At 54.1% G+C, this 18,040-nt stretch overlaps 1 protein-coding gene across 3 annotated transcripts; it reads right to left on the bottom strand.

The window, feature by feature from the left end:
• Positions 1-358: 358 nt before the first annotated feature.
• BRME1 (break repair meiotic recombinase recruitment factor 1) lies at positions 359-17,947 on the bottom strand. Of its 3 annotated transcripts, none has more exons than XM_057709182.1 (10): positions 17,891-17,947; positions 17,564-17,627; positions 16,966-17,017; positions 13,334-13,511; positions 11,150-11,231; positions 10,805-10,909; positions 7,347-8,633; positions 3,619-3,707; positions 1,474-1,566; positions 359-1,084 (listed from the first exon to the last, which is right to left on the bottom strand). In XM_057709182.1, exons 3-10 carry the CDS (start codon positions 16,994-16,996, stop codon positions 931-933), a joined length of 2,019 nt encoding a protein of 672 aa, XP_057565165.1. In that variant the 5' UTR covers positions 16,997-17,017; positions 17,564-17,627; positions 17,891-17,947; the 3' UTR covers positions 359-930. The 3 variants fall into 3 exon arrangements, with proteins under 3 accessions (XP_057565165.1, XP_057565164.1, XP_057565166.1); XM_057709181.1 differs by having other exon boundaries at positions 17,789-17,894; XM_057709183.1 differs by lacking the exon at positions 7,347-8,633 and having other exon boundaries at positions 17,789-17,894.
• Between the last annotated feature and the right edge of the window lie 93 nt (positions 17,948-18,040).

Here is an 18,040-nt window from a genome sequence, read left to right on the forward strand (position 1 = left end):
CTCCTCCGGGCCGGGGCCTCTAAGCAGCTTGCGCCCAGCAGGAGAGGCGAAGCCGTCTCAGCGCGGAACGCAAACTCGGAACTCCAGCTGGACAGTCAGTCAAGATGTCTCAGTGGGCGTGTTGCTCCACAGATACTGTGTGTGCTGGAGTCCGTGCACATGCACGTGTGCTCGCATGCACATGGCCACCTGCTCCTGGAGAGTCTGACCCAACAGCAGCCCAACCTGTCTTCCCAGGGAAGATGAGAAGTAGAAGTAAAGGGAGAAAGGGGCGGTGAGGGAGGTTTGTGGGCAGGACATCAAGGAACTGAAAATGTCTCAAACCCCAAACAACAGGTCAGGAGGTCTGAGGTCTGGCTAGGGGATCATTTATTAACAGACTTCCCAGAAGAAATAAAATGGAAATCCAGAGGAAGACAAGGGTAGAACCAACAAAGTGAACCCTTTTCTCCTCCAGGAAAGAAACAAATTATGAACCTTCCGTAACCTCGTAACCTTGGCTGAGGAGACCAAATTTGCAAACCCAGATAAACATCTGGGCAGCTCTGAGCCCCCAGCTCAGATGCAGCCGGCTTCCTGGGGCCCCAGCCAGCCTCTCTGCCTCCAGCCTCCACCACAGGGAGGAGCAGGTTCCCTCCTGGTGTGACTCCCAAGGGAGGCTGTTGACAAAGGCAGGGAGGGCCTCCTGTGTTTCCCGTGGGAAGCTGACTTCCGGGTCAGCTGAGGGGAGGTTACTGGGGCCCACCGGGGGACCTGCTGGAGCGTCTCAAAGGGTAACAAAATACCAGGGGGCAGGCAGGGGCCTGCAGGCTTCCTGGGGCCTGCTGAGGGATTGCTTCCAGCTGTTTGGCAGGAACAGGAGGCAGTTCTGGGGGCCAGCGAGCTTGCAAGAGCACACACAGCCCGATCCCCAGGTGGTCTGGGAGCAGTCTACGAGTCCCTCCAGGACTGCTCCCCTCGAGGGAGACTCCCAGCCCCCTCTGGTGTGTAGGGTGCGGGGGCCTTCCCTGCCGGCTTTGCTTTCCGGTAGTAGTTGAGGCGCTTGAAGGCCTCCAGGTCCCGGCGGGTGCCCATGATCAGCCGGCTGTGCGGAGACGGGTCTGAGCTGTGCTCCACCTTGCAGCAAGGTGGGACCGCGCCTCCCACTGGGGCACCCCAGCCTGCTCACAGAGGCTCACACACTCCTGCGTCCTCACAGGCCACACACACACACAGGCGCATGTGCACGATCAGAGCCAGCCCGCTTGCAGGGCAGGCTGGGACCCTTCTGGCCCCTCTTCAGAACCCAGCAGCTCTGCAGGACGGGTCTATGACACAACCGGCGGGGGCCCCGACTGGCGGAGCTTCCCGGAGGGCCCACCCTGGCACCCCAGGATTGCTGCTGCACAGGGCACTCCACCATCTGCCCACGGCCCTGTCCCCTCCACCTATCCCCGGGATTTGTGGACCCATGGATCCAAGCCCAGCCCTTACTTCAAGCTGGACAGCTCGATGATTAGGCCACGCACGGTGTCTGTTGCATCCTCCATCCTGGCAGCCTCGCAGGTCTCCATCCCCATTCGGGTCCTGGTGGGAAGGGAGGGACGAGAGGCCTGAGCTCAGTGGACAGCCCCACCAGACTCCGTCCTGGGGGGCTTTGCTGGGCCTCGAGCTGTCTTCTCCAGAGATGGACACCTTTGACAGTCACGAAGCCACCTCGGTCGCAGCCCTGATGGCCAACCCAGCCGGCTCTACTGCCGAAAGCACACCCAGAATCCAGCCACTTCCCCCACCGCCGTGGCCCTTGTCTGACAGCTGCCACAGCCTCCCCCGCCCCCCAGCTTCTGCCCCCACAGCCTGTCCCCCATGTGGCATGAGGGGCTGTGGAAATGGAAACCCAGCCGAAAGTCCCTCCCTGCAGCCCTGCACCATCCCCCACACCTCTAGACCCCACCCTCTCCCTCCTGTCCGCCCCACCCCTGCTCCAGCCACACTGAATTCCTGGCCATTCCCTGAGCACTTCTCAGGGCTCTGGAATGTTCTTTCCTAAATGTCTCCTCTTTGGGGGTGGGGGGGAGAAGGTGGGAGGAGGGAGCCCTCCCCATCACCACAGGTTAAAATTTTAACCCCTGCCCTGCTGTCTTTTTCTCCCGAACACTCTGCCATCTGACCACCTAATTTATGTGTCTCTTGTCCTCCCCCGCTCCCACCCAACTAGGTGGAAGCTTCATGTTTTGTCCCACGCGGCCTCCCCAGTGCCCAGAGCAGTTCCTGGAGGAGCCAGCACTGGCAGGTGTCAGCGTCTGTGGAAGGGATGGACGTGCCTCGGTGCTGCCGTATCTAACAGGTGCAGCCTGTGGTGGGCAGAGGGTTGCCCAGCTTGGCGGCCTTTCCTGGGCTGTCGCTATGGGAACTCTGGTTCTGCAGCACCTGCCTCGGTCACCCTGAGATGACTGGCCAGCCTGGGCCCCAGTCTCTTGCCTTTTCCCCCTCAGCCATGGGCCGCAGAACCAGACCCCGGGTCCCACCTGGGGGCTTCCAGCCATCCATGCAGGCCGTCGGAGATTCACACAGGAATCTCCCTCCTCTTTGCTCAAATAGTGGGGCCACTTTGACTAAACTGCCTCTGGTCCCTGTGCAGGGTGTGCATGTGTGTGTGTGTGTGTGTGTGTGTGTGTGTGTGGAGGGGGCCGCAGGGGGTTAGGGCAACAAGTGTACTATTTACAGATGTGTGTGTAAGGGCAGAAGGTGGGAGCACAGCCTCCCTCTACCCTGAGGAGGAGGAGGAGAAAGAGGGAAGAGACAAACTCCGCCAAGGGCTGCATCCCTAACCCCTCCTCCACACTCACCAGACAGAAACAGAAACCTGGCCATAAATAATCGATAAGCTGCTGCTCTGCAGAGGGGCCAAGGTAACAGGAGAGGACTGTCACCCAGTGCTAGCCGCCAGCAAGGCGTGGAGAAGGGACAGGAAAGGAGGTGAGGGACTGCGAGAGGCTTGGGGTGAGGGGAGAGGACCCCCCAACACACAGTCTCTCACACACACACTCCCCGGGCTGGAAGGACAGCACATCCAGTACCTGCAGGAGCGAGAGAAGGTGGGCCACCTTGGGGGACAAAATCAAGCAGGAAATAAGACGGGACAGGTTGGAGACTCTGGAGGGCCCGAGGGTGCAAGAGGGCAGATGGCCCCGAGGTTGTGTGGGCCAATGGTTCTTAGTCCTGTCTGGGTCCCCTCTCCCTCCATGGAGATTCTGGGAAAGCTCTGGACCTTCTCTCCAGAAAAACGCACAACATCCATCAAAACCACCACAGAGCTGGGGGCACCATCCCAGGGGTCCTTGCAAGAGATGCTGGCTTGGATGCAGATTGCTGACTGCGAGTGCTCCACTCGCAGGGACCGGAGTACATGGGCAGTTTGAAAGTTGGAGCTTAGCACCCTTACTGGACTGAGGAAAGTGGAGCCCCCCGAGGGAGAGCCAGGGCCCCCTCCCTCACCCTCATCCACAAAATGGGAGCTCACAGGGCTGGGGTGAGGGACAGCGCAGGAGCTCTTGTGCCAGGAAAGCAGCCACTCTCTCCCCTCCCAAGGACAAAAGGAGGACTCCTGCAAGGCAAGGGTCCTGAGGTCCTGCCTACCTTGGCTGGGCCTCAGCAAGGGGGCCGCTGTCGGCATGTGGGCTGGTGCCAGGCCAGCAAGGGTCCAGCCTGCTCCCTGCAGGAAACAACTGGAAAGAGAGAGCACACACACATGTGAACGGCCCAGCTGGGCGAGTCCTGCACAGGGAAGGAAAAGTCAGGCAGGGGAGGTCTGGCTTCTCCTCTGCCACACCAGGAACACCGAGGCCGGACTCCTGCAGAGAAGTGGTGTGGGGGACAGATGCCATGATGGACCTACGGGCCACCAGCCTGGACTGCACTCATCCTCCCTCCTTGGAAAGAGAGCAGAAGGGCAACACTGGGCCTGACCGTGGGGTCCTGTCCTGGGCCTGCGTCTTTCGACAGGCCGACCTGTACTGATGGGTGGCTCCACGCACACATTCTTTGTCCCTGACAGCTGAGGCAGGGTGCTGTTTCCGACTTGTCCTGCAGTACCTAGAAGGGTGTAGAGAAGACCCCAAGTGGTGGCGACTGCAGCGAGGTGGGCATCAGGCATGGAGGGAAAGAGGTCAGCCAGATAAGCCACGAGTTGCACATAGGGAAAAGATTGTGCAAACATGTTTCGAAAGGAAAAATTCATAATTAACAGGGGAGCCAGCCGGAAAACCCTGAGAAGCTTAAACTTCTGAATGTCAGTGGTGGTTTCATTTTCATGGAAAATGTCCGGCTCAATCGTGTAGGTGATGTATGTCCCTCTGAAAAGAGGCAAAGAGGCTCTTTGCCTTTTTGGAGTGACCAGCCCAGGGCTGTCGGGCCTCTTCTGAGGAGGCCAAAGTCCTGGGGTGGGAGACGAGGGTGAAGGGCTTGAGCTTGACCTGCAAAGGGTCCCCAAATCCAAAGGACCAGACTTGAAGAATTGTCTGCAGTCCTGGGGCTCTCACTTGGGGACAACTCTGCCCCCGAGACACGTCACAAAGTTTGGAAACATTTTTGGTTGTCACACCTGGGGGAGAGGGTGCTCCTGGCACCTGGAGGGTAGAAACTGGAATGCAGCTCAATCCCCTGCGGTGTATAGGATGGCGATCTGGCCCCCAATGCCAGCAGTGCTGGGGTTGGGAAGCCTGCTCTAGACAACACAGTTTCTCCCGTGCGCCTGGCTGACTTTCATGGAGGCAACTCTGTGACTGAAAATACACACAAAAAAATTTTTCTTTTGACTGCATTGGGTCTTTGTTGCTGCGCACAGGCTTTCTCTAGTTGCAGCAATCAGGGGCTACTCTTATTTGCAGCGTGGGGCTTCTCATTGCAGTGGCTTCTCTTGTTGCAGAGCACGGGCTCTAGGCAAGCGGGCTTCAGTAGTTGCAGCACTCGGGCTCAGTAGTTATGGCTTGCAGGCTCTAGAGCACAGGCTCAGTAGTTGGGGCACACAGGCTTAGTTTTTCCGCGGCATGTGGGATCTTCTCAGACCAGGGCTTGAACCTGTGTCCTCTGCATTGGCAGGTGGATTCTTAACCACTGCGCTACCAGGGAAGTCCCAAAATACAATCTGATGCCACAGATTCACCCCACTCATGGCACCATTCTTGGTCATGAGGTACAGTCTCCTCTTCAACAGGTACCGCGGCTCCCACCAGGGTCGTGTAAATGTTGGTCACAACAATGGTGGTGCTTGTATTGAATGTGGGGGGCCACCCCCCTGGGCTATGAGAAGGACCTGGGAGTCAGTGTTTTAAATGGTGCTCTTGATGGGCAGAGGAGGGCTCCGCCAGCCCTGGGGTGGGCATCACGTCCCAAGGGAACAACGATGAGAAGAAAACACCGAGCGTCCCTGTGAGGGCAGCTGGGTTTGAAGCCAGTCTGTCACTGCTGCAAGTCCCCAGGGCCCTTCCTCTGAAGCAGTGGTCATGGCTGTGCCATGGTGAGGCCGAGGGCCACTCTCTCCAACCACGTGTCCCTGCCCACAGGGCCTTCCTGCCATCTGGAACCTTCCCATGAGAACCTGCACCTGGGTGGCCCCGACTTGTTCAGGAACGCCCAGTGTCAAAACAAAACTCGCCTGGGCGTCCGCAGTCTTGTCAGGGCAGAGCCTCCTCCCCCGGGAGGCCGGTCCACCCCGGGTGCTGCTGGGTCCTCTGCACAGGCGCTGCCGACTCCTTGGTGATTTCAGACCTCACTCGCTGGTGGCAGCTCCGGGGAAGGCTCTCTCTTTGGCCCACTGGACGCCGCCCAAGGTCCCAATTGCTTCCCCAGCCCTCTCGCTCAGCCACGGCCCAAGAGGCCAGAGACTGGGGACGACGTAGCTCTTCTTTCCAAGAGAGAGATTTGCTTTTTCCAGGGATGTGGCTTTAGTTATAAAGTTTCAGCTCTGCCCAGCGCCTGAGTGCCTACCTCGCCTGGGCAATCGTTTCAAATGCTCTGACAGAACTGCACTGTGACTCAGTTTCTGTGATTCTGCTCACCTGGTGATCACAGCAACGTGCAATGGGTGTTACAAGGAATCGGGGCCAGGGCAGGGAGGGCCAGGCCTAAAAAGTCACTGGATAGGCCTGTGTCACAAATGACCCCTGGCCAGCCCTTTGCAAGGCAGCGCCTGAGACCCACATTTGCTCAACACGGTCACATTCCCCTCTGCAGTTGGAGTAGCTAGCTTTCTTCAGCTGGGCACCAGATGACGTCCTTTGCTTGTTTGGGGCTGTGTCATACAACACTTTAAGTGCCAAAATGACAGGGTACAAAATGCTCACTCCGGGAGAGGTAGGCGGGAACGGTGCTACTGAAAACCTCACGGGGGCAGGGACCATGCCTGATCTGTTCACTCCTGGCACAGATCGGGCTCTTATATCTTAACACAAAAACATTTTCAAACAACCCCCCAAAATAAAGTTTTAAAACAGGGACAGCCAAAGAGACGGAGGCCACGTTTGTGACGTGACTTGGGCTCTGTGTTCATTCCAAGATGGAACAGCTGAGGCACAGCTGCAGAATCAGGTCTACCTGGGCGCAAACCCAGACTCCTCCCCTCCTGGCTGCCTCACCTGGGGCAGGTGTCTGACCTTTTTTAGCCTCTCAGCCGCACCCAGTGTGTGGAAAGAGAACCGCCTACCTATCGGGGCGAGGCTGCAAAGAAAGCACTTAGCTCAGGCTCAGGTGGGCCAAGCCGCCAGGGATGGGGTGCTTCCCGGGGGGTGGGGCCAAAGCAGGGCTGCCACCTGCCCTGACAGGTGACCGCCAACGGCTAGCACAGGCTCAGGAGGCCCTGAAGGAAGCAAAGCCCCTACAAATTCCAGCAGACAAATGAAATTTCACGTATGTGTTTGGAAAAGAACCGTATTAGGGCCCCGCCGATAACCCTAAAGACAGGCAAAGGTTTTTTCCAGGGAGGGAGTGAAGTCCTTGCCCCCAGGCCCAGTTTTGAAGTCACTGGCTTCTTGAGGTTGCCTCTTTTGATCTGTTGCCCTCTATACATCCCTCGGGAACCTTTGGCCAGAGCAGGGCACTGAAGGGTGGACAAAACAGGTGTATGTCATGTCCCAGGGCTCTTCAGCTCCCACACAGATGGGCCCCTCATAGAAAAGCAGGTCTATCCTCTCCAGAATATCACAGACTCCACACCCACTGAAGCTGTGACTCAGACCCCTGGACTCATGTGCTGTATAAACAGATGGCCATGTGCCCATGTTACCCCCACTGCTGGGCAGTTCGGGAGGACGCGTGGCCATTTGGCGCCTGTACTGGGACATCTGACGATAACTCAGGGAAGCTCTTACCTGCTCTGGTGGGGCTTCAAAGCCAGGGGCTTGCAGGGCATCCTGTATCTGGCTGTCTGGCAGGAAGTCGAGTTCCATGGCTGGGGACCCCTCCCAGATGGCCTGCTCGGAAGAGTCAGGAGGGTGCTGGGGCTGGCCTGCCAGGCCTGTGTGGGTATCTGAGCTGCCCTGGCATGACCCTGCATCCTGGGGCAGGCGGTCCACTGCTTCTCTGTACACTGGTGGAGGAGAGGCTCCAAGGGACAAACCGAGCCCCTGGAGGTCTTGTTTGTGGCTCTGACTCCCTAACTCGGCTGCCTTTTCACCCACAGCCTGTGACGGCAAAGGCAGCAAGCACACACCTCCCAGCCCCTCCTGATCCGGGCCTGGCAACTGTGTCTGACCAACACCTGGACCCGTTTCCAAGGTGAAAGGGCTGGAATCCCCAGCACCTACTGTGGGCTCTTGGATCTCATGAGCCAGAACCAGGGAGGCCGCAAGGCACCCCAGGACATCACCAGGGGGCTTGTCTTCCTGCCGTGCCTCCCCCCTGCCTCCTGTGCTCTCCCCAGTGAGAGACATGTGGTCAAGCAGGGCCCCGCCGCGGCCTCCATCAGCAGCCCTCCCACTGGGAGAGGCAAGCATCCTGGCACTGACCACCCTGTCTGGCCCAGTCGCCCCCAGAGCCCTCTGTTCTGGCTCAGTGGGGTCTGTGCTCACATCTGTGATGACAACGGCCCCAAGTGGGGAGCATCTTGGGCTGCTACAGCTCCACTCTGCTCCCCCACCAGTCCCAGGAGGGCCCTGGACTGCAGATCCGGGCTCTGGGCCCAGGATGCCATCTCCTTCCTTCTGGCACCCCTCAGGCAAGTCAGCTTCTGCTCCCCCGTGGGCATCTCCCTCCTGGGGGGCTGCTCGGTCTGGCTCTTTCTCTTCAGCATCACTGCCTGGCAGGTGCCCTCTCTGGCCGTGATCGCCTGGAACCCAACCTTCCTCTGTGCTTCCACCATCTGGCATGTGGGTCCCGTGCTCTGACAGGTGGTCCTGGCTGGCCCTCTCTGAGGCTGAGGGTACCGTCCCCCACTCTGGAGAGGCGCTGGTGGAGGCCAAGGGCTGAGGATCCCTGTCGCCGGACACAGGTGTCACAGGGCTTTGGCCACTGGGCTTGGGGCGGGTGCTCTCTGCCTGGGTCTGGTCTTCTGAGTCCCTGGCCTCCTGAGCGCCTCCCCTGCCCTGGAGGGCAAGCTGGGGGAACTCCTCCTGAGGCTGGCCTCTGGCCTGCAGGGCACTGGGTTCTGGCAGTGCTTCCTGTGGAGAGAAAAACACTCAGCCTTGGGCCTTCAATAATCAACCCTGTACAAAGTCTCAGATGCTGTGTGGATGACAGTGCACCCAAATAGGGATCAGTACCAATGCTGGGCAGAGCTTTGTGCCAGGGCTGGAGGGGGAACCGGGAGCACAGGAACCCCTCTTTCTTTTTTTGGCCGCACCTCACGGCATGCGGAACTTCCCTGACCAGAGATCTAATCCCCGCCCCCTGGAGTGGCAGCCCGGAGTCTCAACCACTGGACCACCAGGGAAGCCACAGGAACCCCTCTTTCTACCAGCTCCTTCTCCCCACCAGCACCAGGTTCATGGAGGCTCTCGGGAAGATTAAGGATGTAAAAATCAAGGAGGTCCTATGGATTGCACCAGAGTTAAGGTCGGTTGCCTGGTGTTGCCGATGGACTACACTTACGTAACATGTTACCACTGAGGGATGCTGGGGGGCGTGGTGGGGGGAGGCACACACAGGGGCCTCTCTGTGCTGTTCTGTTTTTAATTTTAGTAAAATACACATAATCCAAAATTCACCATTTTAATTATTTTAAAGTGGACAGTTCAGCAGCATTAAGTACATTCACATTGTTGTGCAACCGTCACCACCATCCATCTCCAGAACTCTTCCATCTTTCCAAACTAAAACTCTGTCCCCATTAAACACCAAATCCCCATTCCCCCCTCCCCCAGTTCTACCCCTTGCGGAATCAGAAGAATTTGACTGCTCTAGGGACCTGGTGTAAGTGGGATCACACAGTGTTTGTTGCTTTATGTCTGGCTTATTTCCTTTCACTCAGCACAATGTCCTCCAGGTTTGTCCATGTTGTAGCCTGTGTCAGAGGCCCTTCCTTGGGATTTACCTGGTGGTCCAGTAGTTAAGACTTCATGCTCCCAAAGCCGGGGGGCATGGGCTGATCGCTGGTTGGGGAACTAAGAGGCCACATGCTGCACGGAATGACCAGAAAAAAAAAATCCCTTCCTTTTTAAAGCTGAATAATATACCACTGTGTGAATATATGGTATTTTATTTGCTCATTCATCTGTTGATGGATACTTTGGTTGCTCCCACGTTTTGGCTACTGTGGATAATGCTGCAGTGAGCATGGATGTACAAATATCTGTCCCATCATGCGGATACACCACATTTTGTTTATCCATTCACCCATCGTGGCCATACTGTTTTTGCAGCCTCCCAGCTGAGTCCACGTAACGCCCTAGGGATCCATCCAGGTGGTTATGTGTATCATTCCAGTTCATTCCTTTTATTTATTTATTTATTTACTTACTTATTTACTTATTTATTATTTATTTTATTGGCTGTGTTGGGTCTTCATTGCCACACACGGGGTTTCTCTAGTTGGGCAAGCAGGGGCTACTCTTCACTGCAGTGCACGGGCTTCTCACTGCGGTGGCTTCTCTTGTTGTAGAGCACGGGCTCTAGGGACGGGGGCTTCAGTAGTTGCAGCACATGGGCTCAGTTGTTGTGGCACACGGGGTTAGTTGCTCTGCAGCATGTGGGATCTTTCCAGACCAGGGATCGAACCTGTGTCCCCTGCACTGGCAGGTGGATTCTTAACCACTGCACTACCAGGGAAGTCCCTGTTCCTTTTCTATTGCCGGGTTGTGTTCCATGGTGTGGATGGACCACGATTTGTTCAACCATTCACCCGCTGAAGGGCATCTGGGGTGTTCCTTGTTTGGGGGTGTTTACAAACAAAGCTGCCGGGAATGCCCACCACTCACTTTTTTAGAGGCATGTGTTCTGGAGACATCATGACTCCTGGAGCTCATGGTGACAAGGACAAGAGAGCACACTGTAGACCCACCCATCCTGACTCACACGAAAGCTCCTGAGAGGCATAGGGGTTCAGGGAGAGAATGTGGGCTGCCTTTCTGAGTTTCACTACTTTCATGCAACTTGGGGAAGAGAGCTCTGGCCTTGACAGCTTCAGTGCAGGCCCAACTGTCCTGAGCGCCTCTCACAGGCCTGTGAGCTGCTGGCAGAGCACTGCCATCCACTGATGCCTGGAGCGCTAAAAATGGGGGGAGGGGTGCGGGGGGGATGTGGAGAGCTGCAGGGCTAGCCATTGCCAAAGGAACCAAGGTTGAGCTTGGCTGTCAAGGTTGGGCCAATAAGAAGGCTGATGGTAGGGCCTTACCGAGCCGAAGGCCCCACTCCCGAGGTCCTCTTCCCTCCTCTCTGCTTGTCTTGTCGCTGTCTTCCTGGGTTTTGCAAACTGGGGGACAAACCTCCCGACTGAGTTCTGTGAACCAGATACAACAAGAACAAAACAGCAGTAAAGATAAGGGAGGAATGAGGTCTTGGAAATCAAACAGGCGAACACCAGAACCGGTTTCTTTCTTGCGGTCTCAGACGTGGCCCTTGCCTTCCACCCTCGGCACTCCCTCCCACCAGCGGCTGCTGCTGCTGACTAGACACAAGATCTCCAGCTGCAGGGAGGCAGCATCTTTTGTACCTACGTGAGGCTACAAAACAGGCTCACCTGGGAAGGAGGAAGGGGAACTGGCTCCTTTTCTGGCTGCCCAAGGAGCCTGGGTAGAGCTCCTGCTTCCTTATCAGGAGAGCTGGGAGGAGAAAGACAAAACAGAGGAGGTTCTCAAGCCCTCCTATGCTGCTAACTTGCATAGTAAGACAAACGAAGAATGAAATCCAAATGCAAAGTAGTGCCCAGGGTCCCCTAAGAGGGAAGCCCTGGAGCACCTGCTGAGAGAGGGTGGGATAAAGAAGGGCACATGTGACTGCCAAGAAGGGTGCAGAGTCCCACATCTAGAATCCAAGCTGCCTGCTCCTGCAGCACTTTACTCTTATAATCCCAGGAATTGGCTCCTGAAGTAAGAAGAGGAATTCTCATGTGGACTGACACTTCAGCCCCCAACTCTGCAAATTCTAAAGAAGTTATAGGGATCTCCCTGGCGGCGCAGTAGTTAAGAATCCACCTGCCAATGCAGGAGACATGGGTTTAATCCCTTGTCTGGGAAGACCTCACAGCTAAACCCATGCACCACAATTACTGAGCCTGCGTGTCACAACCACTGAAGCCCACGTACCCTAGAGCCCATGGTCCCCAATAAGAGAAGCCACCACAGTGAGAAGCTCGTGCACTGCAACGAAGAGAAGCCCCTGCTCACCATAACTAGAGAAAGCCTGCACACAGCAATGAAGACCCAACACAGTCATAAAATAAAAAGAAAAAAGAAAAAAAGTCTTTAAAAAAAACCTGGTGAGGCTTATAGTTATGTCTAAATAAACGTGGATATATATACTGTAAAAAAAGATCAAAATCTGGAACTGAAACTTCATGATTTCAGCTTTGGAAGTGGAGCAGGAAAAAGCACGAAGCTACGCTAATGGGATTGAATTGTGCCAAGGGAGGTTATGGAGACAGAGTAAGTCTAGATACTGATAACAACCGTCTGTTCGAAAATTTTTAATTGGGACGGGTTGTTTGGGCGGCTTGTGGGGTACTGGCAAGGTTTCTTTTCTCAACACAAATGTGTTAAGCTGATTGCTTTATGTTGCTTTTTTCTGTTATATTTCTGCACATGCGGTATTTCTTAATAAAACATTTAAAACACAGAAACCAAAGAAAAGAGTGGGAATCCATTTCTGTAGGTTCTGATTATTCTTATGGACTCGGACAGCAGGGTGAGCAGCAGCCGTGACCCCATCAGCCCTGGAGGGCCTCTCCAGGGGTGAGGGGCACAGTGACATCATCGTGTCTGTCTGGAAGAATGGCTTAGGTGTGACAGGTGGCCCCCCCTTCCTATCACACACACAGCAGGCCTGCCTTTGGCCCTCAGACCGCAAGGACCTGAGATTAGACAGACACACGCCCCAGAAAGTGGTTCTGTCAGCCAGACTGCATGCCTCAATGTTTCACTCAGAAAACGTGCCTGTCCAACCCATGATGCTTTCTCTGAAGACTTCGGGCAGCAGGAACCTTCCTTCTCCTAACTCCTGCTAACCCTTTCTACTCTGCTATAGTTAGATGTGGTTTAACCCTGTGGAGACTAAATGGTTCTCCAGACCTTCCTTTTTTCCCGCTGCTGTGCTTCATACTACATATTTCCTGAAAAAATAAGGGAACTGGGAAAGCATTGTGGTAGAAAGCACAGCGGCCAGAGGCAGCCAGAACCTCAGCCTGCCCTGTACCAGCGCAGTGGCCTTAGGCAAGTCATCTGATCTCTTGAAGCCTCAGAGTCCTCACCTGCCAAATGGGGATAAAAACCCAAGTCACAGTGCCGTGAGGATTACATGAGCTGATGTGTGTAAAGTATTTATTATTAGCTGCCTGGAACATGAAGATTGTTATTCTCTCTTACAGGTTATTATTTCACAGACCCACAACTCCTTCAGTCCCCTCTTGATTAAGAAGGAATGTGGGATAAATATGGATTTGACCAGCAGGCAGGACAAGTCGCATTCTGTAACTAAGTGACCTTGAAAAATTCAAGGTTTTCCTTGCCCGTGGATAAAATATCGACCTTTCTTGCTAAAGAGGAGATACCCTAGGGCAAAACGTTGAGGAGCTCAGTCCCCCAGGGGTGAGGCACCGCACTGCACGGGTTATGTTGACTGGCTCCCTCCCCTTTGCATCCTGTCCACTAGACCAGTGTTGTGCCCACTGTCCGTGGAAAGACTTGCTGGAATGTTCTGAGCCACTTACCTGGAGGCTGTCTGTCCCAGTTCCTCCCTGCACTGCTCTGCAGAGGGAGTGGGTCCTGATCTGCTCTCTGTCTCTTCAGCGTGACGCAAATGGCCCAACCTGGAACTCTGGGGGGCCCTGTCAGAGTTTCCTGGCCTTGGGTTCCTTGGAAGTTTCGGAGGATGGATTCCTTCCCCTCCTGGTTTAGAGACAGAATAAGATGAAGGGGTGGGGGATGGTGGGAGCACGCACTGCCACGGCCGACCACCAACACACCTGGGCCGCTGATGCAATGTGAGCAGGCTTGTGCAAAGGGCAGGAAATCCCTGCTCTGACGCTTGCCTGGAGAGTGACAGATGGGATGAAACCTCCTCCAGGTGGGACCCAGGAGCTTACATGGCCATGGGATCCAAAGGCTTTTAACCTATGGACTGGTCCTGACTGACGCTGAATGCTGAGGTGACCTGGCCTGACTCGGAACCACACGAGACAACCTGGCCCAGCAGACTGTTCTCTCTGGGGAAGTGGTGAGAGGTGTGTGCTGACTCCTTCGGGTCTCAGCTCCAGTGTCCCTGCAGAGCGGCCATGCTTGCCTTTTCTATAGAGCAACTCCTCCCGGGCCCATGCTCTGTTCTATTCACGTCACACTTTTGCTGCAAGTATCCGATGTACTGGGTCATTTTCCGTCTCTGCCACTACGACCTGTTCCATGCCAGGAGGGGCCTCGTTTATCTCACTCTCTCCTGGGTCTCAAGTGGCTAGAAGAGCGTCTAATAAACTGTCAGTGCTCAATAATACTTGGCAGATGACTGAATAAACGCACAAGAAAACCCAGATCACCTCCCAGGAAATGCAGATGACACTAAATTATGCACCACCCTGGTCTTCCATGACGCTTGCGGAACATCCGCCCTGGCAAAACTGGGACCCAGAGTCATCGAGTGCTAAGGAGATGACTTCTCGGCTGCCTCTTGGTCCCTGCTGTATCCCTACAATAGCTTTCCCATCATTGACAGCAATTTAGAGCAATTTCCCATCCCTGAAAGCAAAGGTGCTTATTAACTTGTATTTGTTGAATGAAGGAAACTCCCTTATACAGAAACTGCCAATAGTGGCTGGCTTGTAAAACCTCTCCAAAATCTGGCCCCAATTGAAGCATTTATTCAATGAACAAATAATAAGGGTTGACTCTAGTGAGTTCCATACTAGCCACTGTCCTGAGAATTCAAGTACATTGTGATAAAACTTCGAGGCAGGGTTGTCATGTTATGCCTGTCTTATGGATGAGAAAGTTGAGGCACAGAGAGGTTGAGGAATCTGGAATGGAATCCAGGCAGTCCAGCTCCAGAGCCTCCACACTTAAGGATACCTGAGCACTTATTGATCACTGACTATGTACTGCATCTCTGACTAGGCAGCGAGAACAAAAAGACAAACCAGACCCAGGTCTGACTTTCTTGGAGGTCAGTCACGTAGACCCTTTCCAAACTCAGCTCCTCACATACCCTGAAGTGAACCCACTGAAAGAGACCCTCCCTCCAACACTGAATGCCAGGGTCCTCTTTAGCATCCGTTCGGCTTTTGGGGCTCCACCAGGCCACAGTGGCTTTCCTGTAATTTCTCCTAATTCTGTCAGTTACGGTTTGGGTGTGTCCATTTAGAACTTTACCCCACTGTTGTGTATTTGATTAGCTCTCTCAGTGAAAAGCATTTTTCTTTTTCCCCTGACTAGACCTTGAAGGTGTCAAGGGCAGGAACTGAGTCTCATCTTGATCTCATCTTCGCCCTGTCTCTCACCCCTCACCTCAGGTGCCTACCCTGGCACTGCACCCAGAGCAAGGCTTCAATGAATGTTTCTTATACAAACGCATTCCCATCTTGTTGTCTGCCAGAAATGCAAAAATATAGCAGCTTCATTTTTTTAGTTTCTTAAGATACCCAAACACTAGCTTACTGTGCTTATCCAATGGACATTTATTTGTACCAAATAAAAAGCAAAAATATTAACAGTAGTGAAGAGGCTTCCATTTCCTTCCTGTGATCTGTCCCCAGAGGATTAACTTAAGAAAAAATAACGCAGAACCTTGTGTTCAACACCAACGGCCAAAGACACCAGGAGGGAAAGGGCTCCTTTCACCACCTGCCAGACTCTTCTTCCTTTCTCCCCACCCTATCCAGGACACACAGAAAGAGCTGTCCTGGGCCAGCCCAGGCTCCACTGAACTGGGAAGTCCACTTCTAAGAGAGGCCCCAAATGACCTGCTGTGGGTGGGCCTGGCTGGCCCCAGCTTCTCCCTCCAAGGTCAGAGAAATTCCTGTGCCTCCAAACAGCTTGTTACTCATCTCTGCACCAAACATCTTCAATCTGTTGATAATTTCTTTCCTGTCCCACATCTTGGGGAAAAAATGAGTGCTACTCTCAAAGTTCATTAACCACTAAGTGAAGGGGTCATTCGTAAACTTTGAAGAAATTTAGATTACCTTAGCCAATGACAAGCAAACGGAGCTACCCTATGTAATACTGGGTGTTTTTCTTTTTGAATGAGGAAATTCTATATGTATATTGAGAAGTAAAGACAGTCTCAGGTTGAAAAACTGAGGTTGCAGATCAGTATGTGTGACGATTCTATTTTCCAATAAAAACACTGTATTTGTGTACACAAAGAAAAAGTCTGGAAGAAGTAGTGTACTTAAGTTCATTTGCTGTCTTTTATGCTACACTAGATGTTTGATGGTCATCCGATGGTTGTGGGGATGTTAACATTAGGAGAAGCTGGGGGAAGGGTAGATGGAACTCAACTATTTTTACAACTTTCCTGTAAGCTTAAAATTGTTTCAAAATGAAAAATGTTTTCTTAATCTGAAAGGACAATCATATGAGCAGCATCTGTTTGTGCCCTACCATGGATCTAGTCTCAGTGCTTTACAAATACTAATCTACGTGTGAGCTCTAGGGCACAGTTCTCAACTTTGGCACTATTGACATGTGGGTACTACTGACATTCGGGGCCAGGTCATTCTGTGTTGTGGGGACTGTCCTCCACATTCCATGATTTTGAGCAGCATCCCTGGCCTAAATCCACGAAATACCAAAACCAACCAATTTCCCACACCCACACACAAGTTGTGAAAACTAAAAATGTCTCTAGACATAGGCAAATGTCCCCTGGAGGTCAAATTGCTCCCCTCAACAGGTCAAGAATCACTTCGAAAGGAAAGGGTAGGTGCTCTTATTATCCCCTACGTATAAGGGGAAAGTGAGACACGTGCTAAGTCATCTGCCATCACACGGTGAGATGAACCCAGGTTTTTGTTTCGAGAGTGAAGCAGTTAGCCGCACACCAGCACATCAAGCTCTATTCACAGGTCATCTCTGAGAGTGGGCCTGCACAGAGGCTGCACCCCTGCCCTGAAGCCTGGGGGCCTCCCCTAGGCTGTGGGATCCCATTAGAGGCTGGGGGAAACTCCACAAAGGTTTCACTTTTTACTGTAAGCATTTCTCCATAATTTACACTTGTATTACATCATTGCATGTATTAAGTCGTTATTTTAAGGAGCTTGGTGTGGTCATGTTAGCATTTCTGCAATAAGCCCACGTTCCTCTTACAAGCAGCAGCAGCAATAAAGAGGTGTCACCTTGCATGTCCAAATACCTGAGGTCCGAAGCTTCTTCCTCTTACTCATTTTATCCCACCCTAGAGAAATCTGAAAACAAGGAGCAAATATCACCATTACAAGCAGTTCCTGTCTCTGGGTACAGAGCCGGAGGCCTTGGCTGAGGCCATCCCACTCCCACCTGGACCCATCTGGCTGCCCCAGGGGTCAACTGGGCCCCAAGAGGGCACAGGGTGGGACCTTGGGCTACAGCCCGGTAAGAATTTAAAGTCCTCCATACTGCAGAGAGCAGAGAGGGGACTGCCTACCTTCTGCCCAGGGTCTGAGAGTACCTGGGCAAGGTGCTGGGGCCGTGGGAAGCCCTGGGACGCCCCCTCTAGTCTCTAAGATGGGGCAGCCTTTGAAGCCTCCTCCCTCCAGGCTGGGGTACCTGGGACCCTTTTTAAGGGACAACCCAGGATTTTCAAGGTGACACTTGGGCCCTTCAGGGTCATCGGAGGACTTCATAGGGGCCACCTGGGAACATTTCAAGAAGCGGGGGGCCCTGCGTGGGATGCCTGGGGTCTTAGGGAGACAGGAGTCGCTGTCACAGGTCAATTCCTTCCAGCCTAGGGAGCCAGACAAGCCAAAACCGACCTGGGCCAGAGAAGTTGTCGAGGTTCCTCTGTCCTTATCGGGAACGGGGAAGATCTACCTGGATCTGTTGGGGGGATAATTCGGTTAAATTATCTGCGTAAGGTTTTTCTGAGAAGAAAAGGCAAAGTTGGCCCTCACGAAGTCCGGGCAACAGGGGGTCCGAGGCCTGACCGCTGTGGACCCGACTTCTGCCGACCAGGCCCACCCTAACCCTATCCCGGTCACCGAAAAGTGAGGACTGCCCACACCAGGACCACCAGCAAACGCCGGAGCTCGCAGGCGGCTGCGCAACGCCGTGAACCCAGAGGCCACCACCACCCCTCACACCTGCAAACGCTCTGCCTCTTTCCCGCGCACTACGAGGCCCAGTCGCGCGCACGCGCGATGCCAACACTGTTCCCTCACTTGCGCACGCTCCGCCTCTTTCCCGCTTAACACGCGGCCCCACCCATCACCCCCCGGCGCGCATGCGCGCTC

This window comes from Hippopotamus amphibius, chromosome 15 (assembly GCF_030028045.1).
Source record: "Hippopotamus amphibius kiboko isolate mHipAmp2 chromosome 15, mHipAmp2.hap2, whole genome shotgun sequence".
NCBI lineage: Eukaryota > Metazoa > Chordata > Mammalia > Artiodactyla > Hippopotamidae > Hippopotamus > Hippopotamus amphibius.

What these genes read in the sequence shown, in the direction of transcription:
- BRME1 (XM_057709182.1), bottom strand. Translation starts at nt 16,996, where the DNA reads ATGAGTAAGAGGAAGAAGCTTCGGACCTCAG. An exon ending in TTCCCCTTCCTCCTTCCCAG is followed by an intron (nt 10,910 to 11,149) that starts GTGAGCCTGTTT and finishes TCTGGTTCACAG; the next exon opens with AACTCAGTCGGGAGGTTTGT. An exon ending in ATCGAGCTGTCCAGCTTGAA is followed by an intron (nt 1,085 to 1,473) that starts GTAAGGGCTGGG and finishes GTCTCCGCACAG; the next exon opens with CCGGCTGATCATGGGCACCC.